Here is a 16401-nt window from a genome sequence, read left to right as displayed (position 1 = left end):
ATGGCAACAGGTCAGTAACATGTCTCATCTTAAACATTTGAGATGTTCTTTTTGTTCGATTCTGAATAATATATGGGTTTATAAGATTAGAAAATCATTCTTTTTTAAATTTACATTTTTGTTTTTTTGGACTTAGGTTGTAAATCATTTAAGCACATCTGTAAGTTGGTTGAATTTTACAGTGGCCTAGCTTTGTAGAAACACTGTTGTAAACTAGAAAAATTTGCATTTCCTGCGAAAATGCTGTGTGGATGCCTTAACGCTGAAGATGTCTGCTGAAAAAAGCTGAAAAAGTTGAAAAGTTGCAAAAAGTTGTATGGCGGTGAAGAAACTGAAAATTCTGCTGAAAACAGGTGAAGAAGCAGAAATTTTTGATGAAAACAGGTGAAAAGCCAAAAATTCTATTGAAAGGGGTAAAGACGGAGAAATTTTTGCTGAAAAGTGGTAAAAAAAAAACGCTGCCCTGAGCAGGATTCGAACCTGGCCCACCTGGGCCCTATTTCAGGAAGCCGGTTTAGAAAACTCAGAGTGAAAAACGATACTCAGGGTTGAGTAACCCCGAACTGTCCAACTCGGAATATTCGGTTTCAGAAAGGCTGATAACAATTAGTTCAGTCAACGCGGAGTTGCTTTAACCCCAAGTTAAGCGCGCGCACGAGGATACATAAAGCCCTGATTAGTGGAGCACAGATTAAGCGAGTCACCATGGAGACGGAGGGAAAGAAGGTGCGGTCAATGTATTTTACAGCGCTTGAGGCCGAAATTCTGATGGCAGCATATGCCGATAACATGCAAATTCCGCGGAAAAAAGGTAACACAGCCTCAGCTGCAAAAGAAAGGGAGCATGCATGGCAAAACATAGCCGACAGAGTCAATGCGTGAGTGTTAATTTAAACATTGATCTAGGGATTTCCACCCATTTAACACGTTATTTTATTATATTTTATTTTATTTTTTATTTCATACATTTTATTTTGTGATGTGATGTGAGCGCAGGTGCAACCCAACAGGCCCCAAACGTTCCTGGCAGCAAGTAAAAATGAAATATAAAAATATAGTCCAAACAGGTAAGGTGTAATTGTATTATGAGCCATAGTGCTTGGTCTGTTTGTCCGATGTAAATCAATTGCAGTTAGAGGCTACATTAATTTCCCCTCTGTAAGCACTTATTGAAATTAGAAATGCTACAGGGAACTATGTACCTGTACATTAATGCTGTGGAAAGACTTCCTGTTCACATAGTCTCCTTCATTTACTGAAGGAGCAATGATTGGAATGTGAGTGCCATCTATACAGCCAATCACGCCTGGGAACCGTGAGAATAAATGTAAAATTTAAGTAGTAGTTCAAATATCACCACATCATGAATTAAGTTTCGTTCATCCTGATACCTGCAATTTTGTGGCATCCCTCTTTGATAAATCTTGTGGGTCTATGACCGGGGAACACCACAAACGAGTACACGAGACGTTTCAGTGCAACTGTAACATTCCTGACTGCCCGACAGACGGTAGCCTTGGAAACGTGCTCAGCGTCACCAATATTATACAGAAAGCTCCCGTTTGCAAAAAACCGAAGTGCAATACAAATAATATGTACAGAACTGAGAGAATGTCCGCGATGTGTCACATGAGCAATATTAGGCCTGAGGATGTTATTCAAATAAATTATAGATTGTGCTGAAAAACGGTAACGTTCACACAGGAGATCATCAGGAAATGATAAAATGTCCGAACGCGCTCTAATCACTCTCCCGGCGGAGAGCTCTGCGGAGAATTTGGGCTTCAACATCTACTGGCTCTTCAAGGGAGGGGCACGCCATGTCTGACACTTCCTACAGTCAGGTTTCTGACAAAGAGGCGGAGAATGTCAGGGTTAGTTGAAGTAAACCTGCTAGGGGGCAGGTTAGCTTCACGGAGTGTGTCGTCATAGTAACTCACTCAGAATTAATCTAAACTCGCTTTGTGAAACCGAAAACCCAGAGTTTTCGTTAACTCAGGGTATACTTACTCAGAGTTTGCACTAAACCGGCTTCCTGAAATAGGGCCCTGGTCTCAAGGCAGCCACTCATCTCACTGCGCCAAACTCATTCTCACACAGAATAGGTGGAGAGACTGACAATTTTGCTGAAATGAGCAGAAGCTGCTGAGAATTGTGCTGATAAGAGGTGAAAAGGCTGAAAATTTTGCAGAAAAGAGGTGAATCAGCAGAATTTCTGCTGAAAAGAGTTTTTTTTCTGAAAAAAGCTGAGATTTGTGCTGAAAAGAAGTGAAAATTCTGAAAATTTTCAGTTTTTTCTGAAAACAGCAGAAAAAACTGAAAAAACTGAAACTTTTGCTGAAAAGGGGTGAAAAAGCTGAAATTTGTGTTGAAAAGAGTTAAATAAGTTGAATTGGTAACTGAAAGAAATGTTGCCATAAGCGGGATTTGAACCCCGGCCTCCCAGTCTGAGAACGGCTGCTCATCTCACTGAGCTAAAACACAGCTCAGCCCAGCAAGGAAAATCAGTGACGCCATTGATAATATGGCAGAAATGGGCAAAAAAGATTGTATAAAAAATTCAATATCTCAAAAAGTATAGAAGTTATGAGCACCAAAAGTCATAGTAATAATTAGCAGAAAGAGCAGAATTTTTCGAAGTTTGAACGGTGCAAATAGCATGAACACTGAGAGAGTAGTTAAGCAGCAAAAAACGTACGGAAGCAACCAGAATAATAAAGAATAAAGAGAAACAGGAACTCATAAGGGCATCCACACAATTATAGTCCAGCATGTGTTATGTGTGAGTAGCTCCACTTAAATAGGAAGGTTCAGGCTACATTGTCCAGTGTCACCTCCTTTTCTCTCTGCAGCATATTCACCACCGGCTCATCCACCTGACACCTGCTGACTACGATGACTTTGTCAACATGATCCGCAGCGCAAGAGGTGCTTTCTGTCTGACTCCTGTGGGTATGATGCAGTTTAATGATGTGCTGCAGAACCTGAAAAGGGGCAAACAGACCAAGGAACTATGGCAGCGTATATCCCTGGAGATGGCAACCTTCTCTCCGTGAGCAGCACACTCGGGGAGACAAAATCTGCTCAGCGTCAGCCTGGGCCAAGAAGTCCCATCCAGCCTCCAGCATAGCTACTGCCACTGCACTGAGCTGACCACACTTACGTGTGATTTTGTTAGGGCCATTGCTTCCTGCTCCGAGGACTCAGTGAAGCGCACATAGGCAGTGCAATCGACTCCCATTCCCCAATTCACAGACTTACTTTCGTTTTTTGTGTTTGTCCACCAGAGCGTTGTGAAGTAGCCTGGTCACTTACCTGCTCTTCCTGGCTGATCTTTTATCATTGTTTATCGTTATGTAAATGTGGAATTCCGGTGTACTCCTTCCTTTCTTCATTTCTCCTCAACTTAAGACTGACAGGGATCTCTCCTCCTCATCCTCACTTCATTTTCACTGTTTTGTATTCTGTTTTTAGTTTTGTTTTAAAGGAAACCACTGCGTGAGTTATTTTTTATGCTGCAACATTCCTGTGTAGTGTTAGATGCTTCACTCACCAGAGTCTTGTCACCATGGATATGAATCATTACAGTGTGGGACAAAACAATGATTTGTGAGAAGAAGAAAAAAAGTTTAATATGAAGCATTTTATTGTCCCTATTGGTGAGGATTTTTCAGTATTTTGTTTAATCTTTTTTTGATACTTTGTAATAGGCTATGACACGTAAGCAAATAGGAATGGGACGAGAGTGAGGGAATGCTGAAGGTGCTTTTTCTGTTGTGTGGGATACATTTGTACATTTTAGCCTGCCTGAGAAGTGACATGAACAGCTCCAGACCAAAACCAGAGGCCACCTCACCACTGCTTAGGCAAACAATGTCTGCAAGGCCTTCTCGAGCTACACTGTCCAACAGTCAAAACACCTTATCAGTCCCATTTGGGCTAAGTTGTTTGTTTGTTTTAAAATAATTTTCCAATATAGAATCCCCAGATTTCCAGCAGCTGTCAGAACGTTTAATAGATCTTTTATATAAATATAAAAATGCTTTAAGGCAAACTAGATTTGCTTAATCTAATTTACAATGCTGTCTAAACACAGCTACTAAACAGACTCCTGACTAAAACGCAATAAAAAGAATTTAGAATAGCATGACCATAAATATTAAAATCACGCATCCAGCCCTTCTTCACCACATCTAAAGCACTGACTAGTTTAAATGCACAGAATACAGCAGTGTGGATGGAGATGGCAGACCTATTGGAAGCAGCATTGTCCATTTGACTGATCCACATCCTTTTTCGTCCAAAGTTTTCCATATTGTAAAAGCCAAACATACCGTGTAAACACTCCTTTATAAGCCTTTCGTTTGTCCAGTGATATAGAGTGCATTTGCCTTGTTCTGATGCACCAAACAGAACTAAAACCACTGTTTGGATGATTGAAGTGTAAAAGAAAAACTTTCTGGCCGCACTCAGAAAAACCCAAATAAGCCACACAAAACTGAAATGTCTGCTTTATTATTCATGTGCCTGTTTTTGAAGGCTAGGAATTTGGTTCAGCAAATGTACATTTTTAGTGCAAACCATACACAGTGGACAAGTCCCAGACATTGCTGTCTCACCTTTCAACCACATTTGTTTTCTCTGCAGATTACACTGACATCTATTATAGTGTAATCAGTACCAGTCACCATATCAGCTTAGCGTTTTAGGTTGTCCGAGGTCCTGAATTATATGCTGCTCATGCTTTGTATACACTGTCACACATGTACAGTGTAGCTAATCATCTAAAACCCAAATGTTCTGAGACTATTACTTTGGCACCACGTTCTCTTAATTAGACATGGCTTTGGCTTTGCTCTGGAAAGTGCTATCTTCTTTGTTTTCAGTTTTCTGGTCCACTTAAGCCCCAACACTCTTCAAGACAGTTACCAGACACAAATGACACAGTGTGTTTGAGTGGCCCTCTTCTTCGATGTGGTTAGCTCATAGCCCATGGTGCTGTTACTTCAAGACATGTTGACACAGTCCAGGCAGCTGCTGTGGTTCTGAAACTGGCTCATTGGTTCTGGACCTCACAGGTGAAGGTGACGTAGTAGAAAATGTACTGTGATATTTTTGTATTTCTCAAAAGTGTAGTTCGATTGAAAAGTTGTATATGTGCTGATTGCAAAAGGTTCTAATTGAGAGTGCAAAGACAAAAAATAAAAGCAATAGTAAAAGTGTAGAGTTTACTTTAATAAAGATCATTGAAAACACTAAATTGCTTTGACTGATTTGTGGGTTTGAGTAGGGATTTATTTGTTTTGGCCAAACCAACGTGTTTCTGTGCAATATCTCACCCATGGCCACAAGAGTTAGCAGTTATCAACTGATAAATTAGTAAGACTCAGATTGTTCAATCCTTTTCCTGACAATACCCACTGTCATATATACTATACAGCAGTCCCTCGTTTACGTTACGTTCTAAAAATAACCCGCGATAGGTGAAATCAGCAAAGTAGCCAACTTTATTTATCTAAAATTATTATTATAGATGTTTTAGGGCTGTAAAACCCCTCACTACACACTTGTTACGTGTCTGCAGGCTGCATGTTTTCTTTCCCTCCCCTTTTGTTTGCCATTCCCTTAGGTCGCAGACTGCAGGCTGATGTCAATCTGGGGACGTCCAATTAATTAGAGGAGGGAGGCCCTGATTGGACAAACCAGGAGTGAAGCCCTTGATAAGGAGACTCACCTGTGGTGGGCGCGGCTCTCTTCCCTCCTTGAATTGTTTGACACATGTGTGACGGTTTCCTGCTGTCTTTCTTTTGTTTGATGATTGTGGTGGGAGTAAAGTGGACTAGGTGAGTTTGGGGACCCCATACACTTACTCACGTAGAGTCTTTGTGTTAGAAACACTAGGTAAGTAGGTTGGTGCCACCCATGTAATTTTGAGCTTGTTTTAAGTTGAGGTTTGGGTCTATCTCTCCTGTTTGTTGCTTTTCTAGGATAGTAGCTCAGCTCAGCTAAGTTTTGGTTTTGTCTTTTTGGTGTTTTTTTTTTTTTTTGGCACAACCTAACTGTCCCTATTTCCCCCACATTTGTTGTTTGAGTCTGGGTTGTTTATTTTGTGAGAGCGCTGCCATTAAACCTTTTTTCATAACACCTGTACTGAGTTTCCGGAGTTGTTGTGTTATCCCCTCCTGCCCTCGGGGAGACGTAATACACTTTTCTCAGACAGAAATGAACATTTTCACTTTTCTCTCTTGTTGGGAAGAAAACTTACAAACATACAGTACAGCACTTCAGAGTCACACTGCTAGTGAAGATTTGTGTAAATTTGACAAGCTGAACGCATTCTGTACTGTACAGGAGACACAGCACGAGATTGGCTGTAAACCATTGTCAGTAAATCAGGACCCAGAACACAAAGCATTGTTTTAAAAAAAAAAATTTGCACAAAAAAATTCTGCGAAACGGCGAGGCCACGAAAGCTGAAACGCGATGTAGTGAGGGACCACTGTATTGCCAAAATTCCCACAGAAATCCAAATCATCAAATTCAAGTGTTCCAATTGCTTCCATGACCACAGGTATGTAAAATCAAACACCTAGGTATGCAGACTGCTTTATTTGTGAGAGAATGGCTCACTCTCAGGAGCTCAGTGAATGCCACCTGTGGAATAAGTTCAGTCGTGAAATTTCCGAGAAGCTTCTTTAGTTCATCATTTCTCTTCTCTGATGAGAGGTGAAACATCTTCAAGCAACTTAAAGAAGTCCAGACACTTTTCTTTCCAAGCTCCTTAGACTACGATGACCTGAATGACTGAGAACACAGATATCTTGCTACTAAATATTGCGCAGTCAACTGTTAGTGGTGGTATTATAGCAAAGTGATAACGATTAGGAATAACATCAACCATGCTACAAAGTGGTAGGCTACGTAAAATCACAGAGCGAGTTCAGCAGACTGTGAGGCACACAGTGCACCAAGGTTGCCAACTTTCTGCAGAGTCAGTGGCTAGAAACCTCCAAATTTCATGTGGCCTTCAGTTTAGCCCAATAACAATGCATGGAGAGGTTCACAGAATGGGTTTCCACGACCGAGCAGCTGCATCCAAGTAAAGCTGCCACGGGACTGTAAAGACCTCACAAATGCACTTTGAAAGAATGGTCTAAAATTCCTATAAACACAGTACTAACCCTTGTGGAAACCCTTCCCAGAAGAGTTGAAGCTGTTCCAGCTGGAAAGCTAATGAAGCAATCCATTTTGTCCATTTTGTTTACCAATCAAGATATTAGAAGCAGGGCCTGTAGGGTTTGGAAGTCGGCAGATGGACCCTGCATGGTTTGTTTTTTTTTCTATGAACTATATACAGTATATATACAGTGTATATATAACCGGGTGATGTCCAGTGTAGTTCTTTTCCCATGTCCCAAATAATTAATATCGTTTCAAAGTTACAGTCTTAGAACAGTTATAACTTAATTAGAGCTCCCCTCTGTGAATCGTTACCTTATCGTGGTGAAGGGGTTTGTGTGTCCCAGGGATACCAGGGGCTATGTTGTATGGGGGCTTTTGCCCCCTGGTAGGGTCTCCCATGGCAAATTGGTCCTGGGTGAGGGACCAGACAAAGAGCGATTCAGAAGAACCCTATGAAAAGACCATCAAGGGAACAGTTCACCCTGCCCGGGGTAGGGTTACCGGGGGGCCCACCCTGGAGTCATGCCCAGGGAGGGTGCCCGAGCGTGAGCGTCTGGTGGCCGAGCATTAGTCCATGGGGCCCGGCCAGGCACAGCCCGAAAAAGGGACATGCGCCGATCTTGCTGCAGGGTCACGGCTCGCAGGAGGCATGGTAAGGGTCAGGTGCAATGTCGGGCGGCGGCCAGGAGAGGAGGTCCTGGCGGACCGATTCCGGGCTACCAAGACTGGCAATTGGGACATGGAATATCACTTCTCTGGTGGGGAAGGAGCCTGAGCTAGTGCGTGAGGTTGAGAGGTACCGGCTAAATATAGTCAGGCTCACCTCAATGCATGGCTGGGCTCTAGAACCAGTCTCCTGGAGAGGGGCTGGACTCTGTCTCAGTCTGGAGTTGCCCCTGGTGAGAGGCGTCGGGCTCGGGTGGGTATCTTGGTATCCCCTTGGCTTGCTGCAGGTATGTTGGGGTTTCTCCCAGTGGACGGGAGGGTTTGTTCCCATCTGTGCTTATGCACCAAGTGGCAGTTCAGCTTACCCAGCCTTCTTGGAGTCCCTGCGTGGGGCACTGGAGGGTGCTCCCCCTGGGGACTCTGTTGTCCTACTGGGAGACTTCAATACTCATGTTGGCAATGACAGTGAGACCTGGAAGGGCGTAATTGGGAGAAACGGCCTCCCTAATCTGAACCCGAGCAGTGTTTTGTTATTGGATTTCTGTGCAAATCACAGTTTGGCCATAACGAACACCATGTTTGAACATAAGAGTGTCCATAAGTGCACGTGACACCAGGACACTCTAGGCCACAGGTCGATGATTGATTTTGTAATTGTGTCACCAGACCTGAGGCCATATGTTTTGGACACTCGGGTAAAGAGAGGGGCTGAGCTGTCAACTGATCACCACCTGGTGGTGAGGGAGGATGCTGGGCAGACCTGGCGCGCCCAAACGTACAGTGAGGCTGTGCTGAGAACGTCTGGCAGAGGCCCCGGTCCACGAGATCTTCAACTCACACCTCCGGCAGAGCTTCAACAGCATTCCAAGGGAGACTGGGGACATTGAGTCTGAATGGTCCATGTTCAGCACCTCGATTGCCGAAGCCGCTCCACTGAGCTGCGGCCGCAAGATAGTTGGTGCCTGTCGTGTAGCCACGAAGCTGAAGAAGGAGTCCTTCCGGGCTTGGTTAGCCTGTGGGACTCCAGAGGCAGCTGATAGGTACCAACAGGCCAGAGATTCTGGCAAACCATCTGGCGACTCAGGAGGGGAAAGCGGTGTTCTACCTGCACTGTGTGTAGTGAGGGTGGAGTGCTGCTGGCTTCAACTGAGAAAATTGTCAGGTGGTAGCAGGAATACTTCGAGGATCTCCTCAATCCCACTGGCACGTCTTCCGTGGTGGAAGCAGAGTCTGGGGACGAAGGGGATGACCCGCCAATCTCTGAGGGCGAGGTCATTGAGGCAGTTAAACAACTACTTGGTGGTAGAGCCCCTCGGTGGATCCTGTGGGGGGTCTCAGGATCTCATCTCTGCTTTTTGCAGATGATGTGGTCCTGTTGGCTTCATCAGGTGATGGCCTACAGCTTGCCTTGGAAAGGTTCGCAGCCGAGTGTGAAGAGGTGGGAATGAGAATCAGCACCTCCAAATCTGAGGCTATAGTCCTCAGCCGGAAAAGGGTGGAGTGCCCACTCCGGGTAAGGGACAAGACCCTGCCCCAAGTGGAGGAGTTTAAGTATCTCGGGGTCTTGTTCACGAGTGATGGGAGAAGGGAGTGGGAGATCGACAGACGGATTGGTACAGTGGCTGCAGTGATGCGGATGCTGTACCGGTCTGTTGTGGTGAAGAGAGAGCTGAGTGTAAAAGCGGAGCTCTCAATTTACCGGTCGATCTACGCCCCTACCCTCACCTATGGTCACGAGCTGTGGGTAGTGACCAAAAGAATGAGATCGCGAATACAAGCGGCGGAAATGGGCTTCCTCCGAAGGGTGGCTGGCCTCTCCCTCAGAGATAGGGTGAGAAGTTCGGCCATCCGGGAGGGGCTCAGAGTAGAGCCGCTGCTCCTCCACATCGAAAGGAGCCAGCTGAGGTGGTTCGGGCATCTGACAAGGATGCCTCCTGGGTGCCTCCTGGGTGAGGTTTTCAGGGCATGTCCCACTGAGAGGAGGCCCCGGGGCAGACCCAGGACAAACTGGAGAGATTATATCTCTCGGCTGGCCTGGGAACGCCTTGGTGTTCCCCCGGATAAGCTGGAGGTGGTGGCTTGGGAGAGGGAGGTCTGGGCTTCTCTGCTTGGGCTGCTGCCCCCACGACCCGGCCCCGGATAAGCGGAAGAAAATGGATGGATGGATTGATTAGAGCTCCAACTGAGAAATTAGGTCAGGGACCTAAAAGATTCATTCTTTTAAATAAAACATTTGCAAATGTCACTAACTTCTATCTTATTTAACAAACTTACATTTCTTAATTGCTCTGACATTTGTTTAACAGAGGTGATATGTGTCAGATGCAGAGGTGGGTAGTAACGAGTTACATTTACTCCGTTACATTTATTTGAGTAAGTTTTTGAAAAAAATGTACTTTTAAAGTACCTTTTTTGCATGATACTTTTTACTTTTACTTGAGTACATTTGTGAAGAAGAAACGGTACTTTTACTCCGCTACATTTGCAAAATTCGACTCGTTACTTTAAAAAAATAAAATAAAATTAGTCTAACACATTAGATAACATGCCACTAGTGGAGTTTCCGGTAACATTTTTGCCAATGAGATGTGGCCATGCAGTCACATGACCAGTTTGAAACTGTGGCGGGCAGAGTGGCCCAAGCGTTTCAAAGTAGCAGACACACGGAAAGAAGAAACATGAAAACATGGCAGAGTCTACGCTAGAGCTGAAGAGGATGAACAGCATTTTCCTCACATACAAAGAATGTTTCGCTTAAAAGCAGCACAAAAGAACAGCTATGTCTTCAGTGTCTGTGTCTTCAGTGAGAGCCAAAACAAACCAACTTTTCAGCGTGAAATAACTCAACTCGTGTAACCTGAGGAAACGGTAAGTTTTCTCTAAATATCTTTTTAGCTGTAGTTAGCTGGATGTCAGTCTTATGTTGCAGCAGCTGTGTCGAGCTCGAGCTGCGAGTCTGATACTCTGATGCGACCTGAGTGTTCAAACTGTGCGTTCATAACATGAAGCTTATCATACAAAATCGGTCCCTTGCTCTCCCTCTCTCTGTCTTTCACTCACAAAGACACACACACACACACACAACACCATCAACTTTGCTAAATTACTACTGAAAAACATTAGGCAGCTGTAATTGAGCAGCAATGTCCATCCAGCTCTTTTCATGGTTGTTGTAGTCGTGATAATTTTGTGAGGCCACATTGAAAAGCCTCGGATACGGAAGCGTAGAGCTGCCACCCAGGCAAAAGAAAAATAGAGCTATATCACGTTATAACGTGAGAATGTAATGTTTGTACAATATACTATCACGTTATTACAATATACATAATTATCACGTTCGTACAATATAAATATTATATTGTACGAACGTGATATTATATTGTTCAAGCGTGAACAGTATATTGTACAAACATTAAAAGTATATTGTTATAACAATAAACTTTTCACATTATAACGTGATATAGCTCTATTTTTCTTGCCTGGGTGGCATACGCTTACGTACTCGGATGAGCTTTCCAAAGTTCTACAAGTTGTGCCTCCATCTCTTGTGTCCAGATCACACGCTGCACCGCCGTGCTGCTCCACCTTTTCTCTTTCATTTCTGTGTTTGTGCGTGCGCAGTGTGAGAGGCTGCCTTGAGGGGCGACAGGATTTCAAACAGGTTTGATTATCATGCGACCAAACGATTGATGATTGGGAGCTGGTCGTCAGGTGTTAACTGCTTTTCGTTACCCCATGTATACTACACGATGCACGACACACGATTAAGGCAAAACTCGGGCCGATCCCCAAAATGGTTGCGCAACTGAAAAATCGGCTCAAAATGGGCCAAAAATCACACAGTGTATGGACAGCTTTTGAAGGCTAGCTCCAAACAAATATCTGCAGTTTGGCAGTGTATACAGCACTATAATGACCAGACCTAATTCTTTTGAAAACCATACATCTTTCCACAGGTCTCCACTTCATCAGACATCACCTAGACTCAGAGCTGGATGAGGCCAGCACAAACAGAAGCCTAACCAACAAAGATGATGGATCCATGGGGTCAGGAAAGCCAGAAGCAGAGGAGCTGGAGAGGTACCTTTCATGTCCATTCACTGGAGGTGTGGCTCTATTGCATGGCGTTCAAGAAGCTGTCGATCACAACCAATACAGCTCTTCCTGCATCTGGAGCTTGTGAAGGACTTCTCAGTCATGCAGGACTCTTGTTCACTGCTAAATAGTCACAGCTTCACAGAAAGAACCTTGAGAGCAAACTGCTGCTGAAGCTTAACCATCACAATGGCACATTTTTGCTAAATATGCAGAAATAGATGCACACCCATACAATTTATGGTAAACTGAGCTGCCTTGTATGAACATATGTTGAAGATGTCTCATGCTGATGTTTCTCTGAGGCTGCTGTGCCATTTGGAGCAAAAATGAATATAAAGTTTACAGCATATATTGTCACTGGAAATTGTTTGCACTGTTTATACATTTATATTATTTACTGTAGGTATTGGTGAAAAAAGCTTTGTTGTGAAAAACTGAAATCTGGAAATTAGAATTGTTGTGCCCTATTTCGTTGATGTTTTTACATATATTCCTGTTGAAAATACTAAAGTTTGTATATGTATTTATATTTGTTTGTCTGATAGCATTTATTTATAAAATAAATCTGACATTTCAAACAGTTACTCGCTACTTGAGTAGTCTTCGCCAAGTACTTTTTTACTCTTACTTGAGTAACTTTTTTGATGAGTACTTTTCACTTTTACTTGAGTAATAATATTTTAAAGTAATGCTACTCTTACTTGAGTACAATTTTTGGATACTCGACCCACCTCTGGCGACTGGACAGGAGACCGGGCTGCTAAGGGCGACTGGACAGCTGGCTGAACTGAGGGCTGGAGTGGTGGTTGTGATGAAAATGGAGTTGTTGGAGGAGTAGCTGACTGAGCTTCAGGCTGGGCAGCTGACTCAAAAAACATAGCCCCAGAATAAACAATCCCAAGGTCCAAAGAAAGAGAAAAAGTGTCCTTTTCACTCACCACAGTTGGCTGCTTTGACATCCTGAAGTCTGGCTGTGGGGTGATGCGCTGGTGGCGCGTCCGTTGCTTCCTCCTCAGTAATGGATTCGATGGGCCGGGTCACATAACTTATTCACAGAATCAATTATATCCTCCCAAAGATCATCAGACGGGAAGAGTGCTGCTGGGTCCATGTAGTGGTCGCATCATTCTGTCATAGGTAATAGGCTGTGTGACAGGCAGTAAAAAGGACCCAAAATGCAAGACTCTCAAAGACGGGGCTGGAACTCAAAACGCAGCTTTATTGCTGGAAAAATCTCCTTAAAAATTAACTCTCACAAAAGCAAAATGGATTGTTATATAGCGCTTTTCTACTCTCACGGAGTACTCAAAGCGCCCTATACAACATGCCACATTCACCCAGTCACTTTCTCTAAACTTAGTGCTGTCTAAACACATTTACACTCCGATGGATGTCTCAGAGAGCAACTTGGGGTTAGTATCTTGCCCAAGAATACTTGACATGCAGACTGGAGGAGCCAGGGATCGAACCGGCAACCTTCTGATCAGTAGGTGACCTTAGTGATGTGACGTTCTGTATCGGGGCTTCAAAGCTTGTGTCGAGTAATGTGTAACATGGTAGACTAATGTGCCTGTGTTAATTCAGCTCCATATTATTGTGTGAAGTTGCACTGGGTTGGGAGTGATTTTGTGTGTGTGTGTGTGTGTGTGTGTGTGTGTCACATTTTTGGTGAGCCAATGGGTGGAATGGGGTTGGACTAATTAGAGGCAGGTGTACTTGATTGCACTGATACACTGGTCTACTTATAGCCCACACTACAAACACTGCTGTGTCGTTTTGTCTCTCTGTGCAGGTATGTACTGTGATGAAATCAGATATGTTTGGGATGGATGGGTTTTGTCCTATGAATTCTATAGTGAAAGTGTCGTTTTGTCTCTCTGTGCAGGCCAGGGCCTATTATATGCCACAGCCTAAAGGCAGCAGAGTTGCAGAGGCTGGAGTGACCACTGGCTATATGCTTGCAGGGTGGTGGGTCTCCAAGGACAACTTCTAACCCTGTTACAGGCAACACGTGGAGTGCAACTGGCCGTGTGGCATAGCTGGCTCTGGCCTTGGGACTGTGTGTTTTTTATACAATTCATAAATGGGACACTGGACTGTTTTATCTTTTATCTCTTGATATATTTTTTTGTCAATAAATAATCTTTTAGAAGTTTATTGACTGTCATCTTTTTGCCCACGACAGAGACGGTTGGTCAGACCTAGAATCTTTCTTTGGGTGTGTTACAAATGGAGGGGGTGTTTCCGCGATATGCGTAACGAGGCTTGCTTCATTGATGGGAGGAGCTGAAAATGATGACGTCCGAAGCCTCGCTGTCCCCCCCAAGACTGCCCGGCTGTACCACATGACTGGTTCAGGAAGTGGTTCGAACTTTGCCGCGAGCTATGACAGCGATATAAACCCCTCAGACTTCATTCAAAATGTGGGTGTTTGATGGAGAGTTGCGGTTAGTGAGAGTTTGGAGACAGTTTGGAGGTTTATGAGAGTGAAGAGAGAAAGTCAGGAGAGAATGGAGCCAGCTAAGAAGAGGAGGATGTCCTCCCCTGTGTGGGAACATTTTGATCTTATTCCTCTCAACAAGGTATGTAAATTTCTACAGAAGATGTATTTTCATAATACTGATGGTGCAATGCAATTTATGTTAAGCTGTCTTTACTTTCGTACAAGGTGAAGTGTTTGCTATGTGCCAGGGAGCTGGGATATAACAACAACACCTCATCCATGCTTAGGCACTACAGAGCTTTGCCTGAGAACAAGGGGAACACCGGTATGCCCGATGGACTGGCCATCGGGCATATGGTTTTTGGTTTTTGTTTTTTGTAACGGTATAAACAATGAGAGGTGGTGGATTGGCCAGATGCTGGCCGGTGTGTAAAAATAACTCAGTTGTTTGATGGTGGCTATAGCGTAGCTTCCACAGATTCAGTAACATCAAGTGGTGGAGGCCAGCAGGTGGATGAAGGAAAGGGGAGGCAAGAGGAGCAGAGACCCGAGGCAGCACCGGTCCGAGTGTCAGGTGAACTGAACTTCAGGTAAGAAGTTATGACCTGCAGTCTATCTGGGTCAGATATGAACCAAGTTTAGGTGCAATTTATTTTCGTTGTGCTGACTTTCTACAGTCAGTTACAATAACTCGTACTGCGTATTAGCTAGCATGATGGAGTTTCTATACAGCTGGGTGGGTGCTATGATGTTACTGATAGTGAACTTTATTTTAATCATAAGGTTAGAGTTTCCAACCGTCCCGTTAAAAAAAAGAATCGTCTCGTATTCAGAGAAAATATCACGCGTTTCGTTTTGAGCTGAAAAGGAACACAGTTTGTCCTGGACTTCAGCTAGAATGAAAAAAGACACAAAGCTGGAGTTATTCTGTCGTTACGCTGCAGCTGCCTCTTCTCTCCTGTCTCTCCTGTTTCTACTTCAATCATGAAACTGATCAATGATCAGCTTCTCTCTCTTGTTTGTTTATCGCCCACTTTGTGCCAGAAAGAGGAAACCAGCAGATGTCGCGCTAAACAACAGCAGCACGTTTAAGCTTGATCAGCTGTTGTTAGAATGTATTTAATATTAATTTCTAGTATCAGCTGATGTTTGCTGGAGCCACAGCTGTAAACCTGCTGGTCATGATGTCGGTTTGGATATGTGGTGAGAGGGAAACATGAAGATGAAACCAGGAGATGTCCTTACTGGATCATCAGAGCTGAACAGGTGATGGAGAAACAGGTTTACCTTTTAGGTGACATGAATGAGTTGAAGTTATGAACTGTTTCTGAGAGACAAATAACACCAGGATCCTTTTTATGTAGCTGACAGCTGGTAACTGTGCAGGGGCGGGTCTAGCAAAATGTTGCCAGGGGGGCAGGTAGGGCATTAACAGGGAGAGGGGGTACAAAGAAATACTTTCTTATTCTCATTTAAAATGTCTAGCTTTTAAAAAATAATTATCTGAAGCTTACAACCAAAGTTTTTATCTGACGTAAAATGTATAGAAATCATACATATACCAACAAGACTGTACATCACTGTCATAAAAGCGTCTGTTTTCATTCAAAGGCTTTATGGCTTTAATACCTGGGGGGCCGGTCTCTCGTCAAAATGCCCGGGCTGATTTTTTTTTTGTCCCAGTCCAGCCCTGGGCACGACACGCAGTGCATTAATTTGAGCAGGTGCATTAAAAAAGAAATGGCCGCACCAGCGGTGCACATCGCAAATCAGCTCACATAGACACATTAGTTGTGCCTCTTCTTAATGACAGTATTTTAGCTAACAACCCCAACTACCAGATTCAACTTGTAATTGGCTAAAAATAACTTACTTATTGGCTAAAAATAACAACGTCCCTCTCACCAGACGTTGTTAGCTTTCCACATTCCGACACTTCAAATGCTTCAGGAGCTTTTCCGCTCAGCGCAGCATCAGCACCACTGACTCGAGACAGAATTCACAATGCATTT

General features: G+C 43.8%; 1 protein-coding gene across 1 annotated transcript in view; it reads left to right on the top strand.

Annotated features, from left to right (window-relative positions):
- zswim8 (zinc finger, SWIM-type containing 8) overlaps positions 1-6150 on the top strand; it is a 65574-nt gene extending 59424 nt beyond the window's left edge. The window contains exon 26 of the mRNA XM_076891953.1: positions 2853-6150. Coding sequence (XP_076748068.1) covers positions 2853-3056 — 204 coding nt within the window. The 3' untranslated portion in view covers positions 3057-6150. The remainder of the gene's footprint in view (positions 1-2852) is intronic.
- The last annotated feature ends 10251 nt before the right edge of the window (positions 6151-16401 follow it).

The sequence above is a fragment of the Maylandia zebra genome, linkage group LG13, assembly GCF_041146795.1.
Source record: "Maylandia zebra isolate NMK-2024a linkage group LG13, Mzebra_GT3a, whole genome shotgun sequence".
NCBI lineage: Eukaryota > Metazoa > Chordata > Actinopteri > Cichliformes > Cichlidae > Maylandia > Maylandia zebra.
The sequence above is the reverse complement of the archived record's forward strand: the minus strand, read 5'-3'. Positions and strand labels throughout refer to the sequence as shown.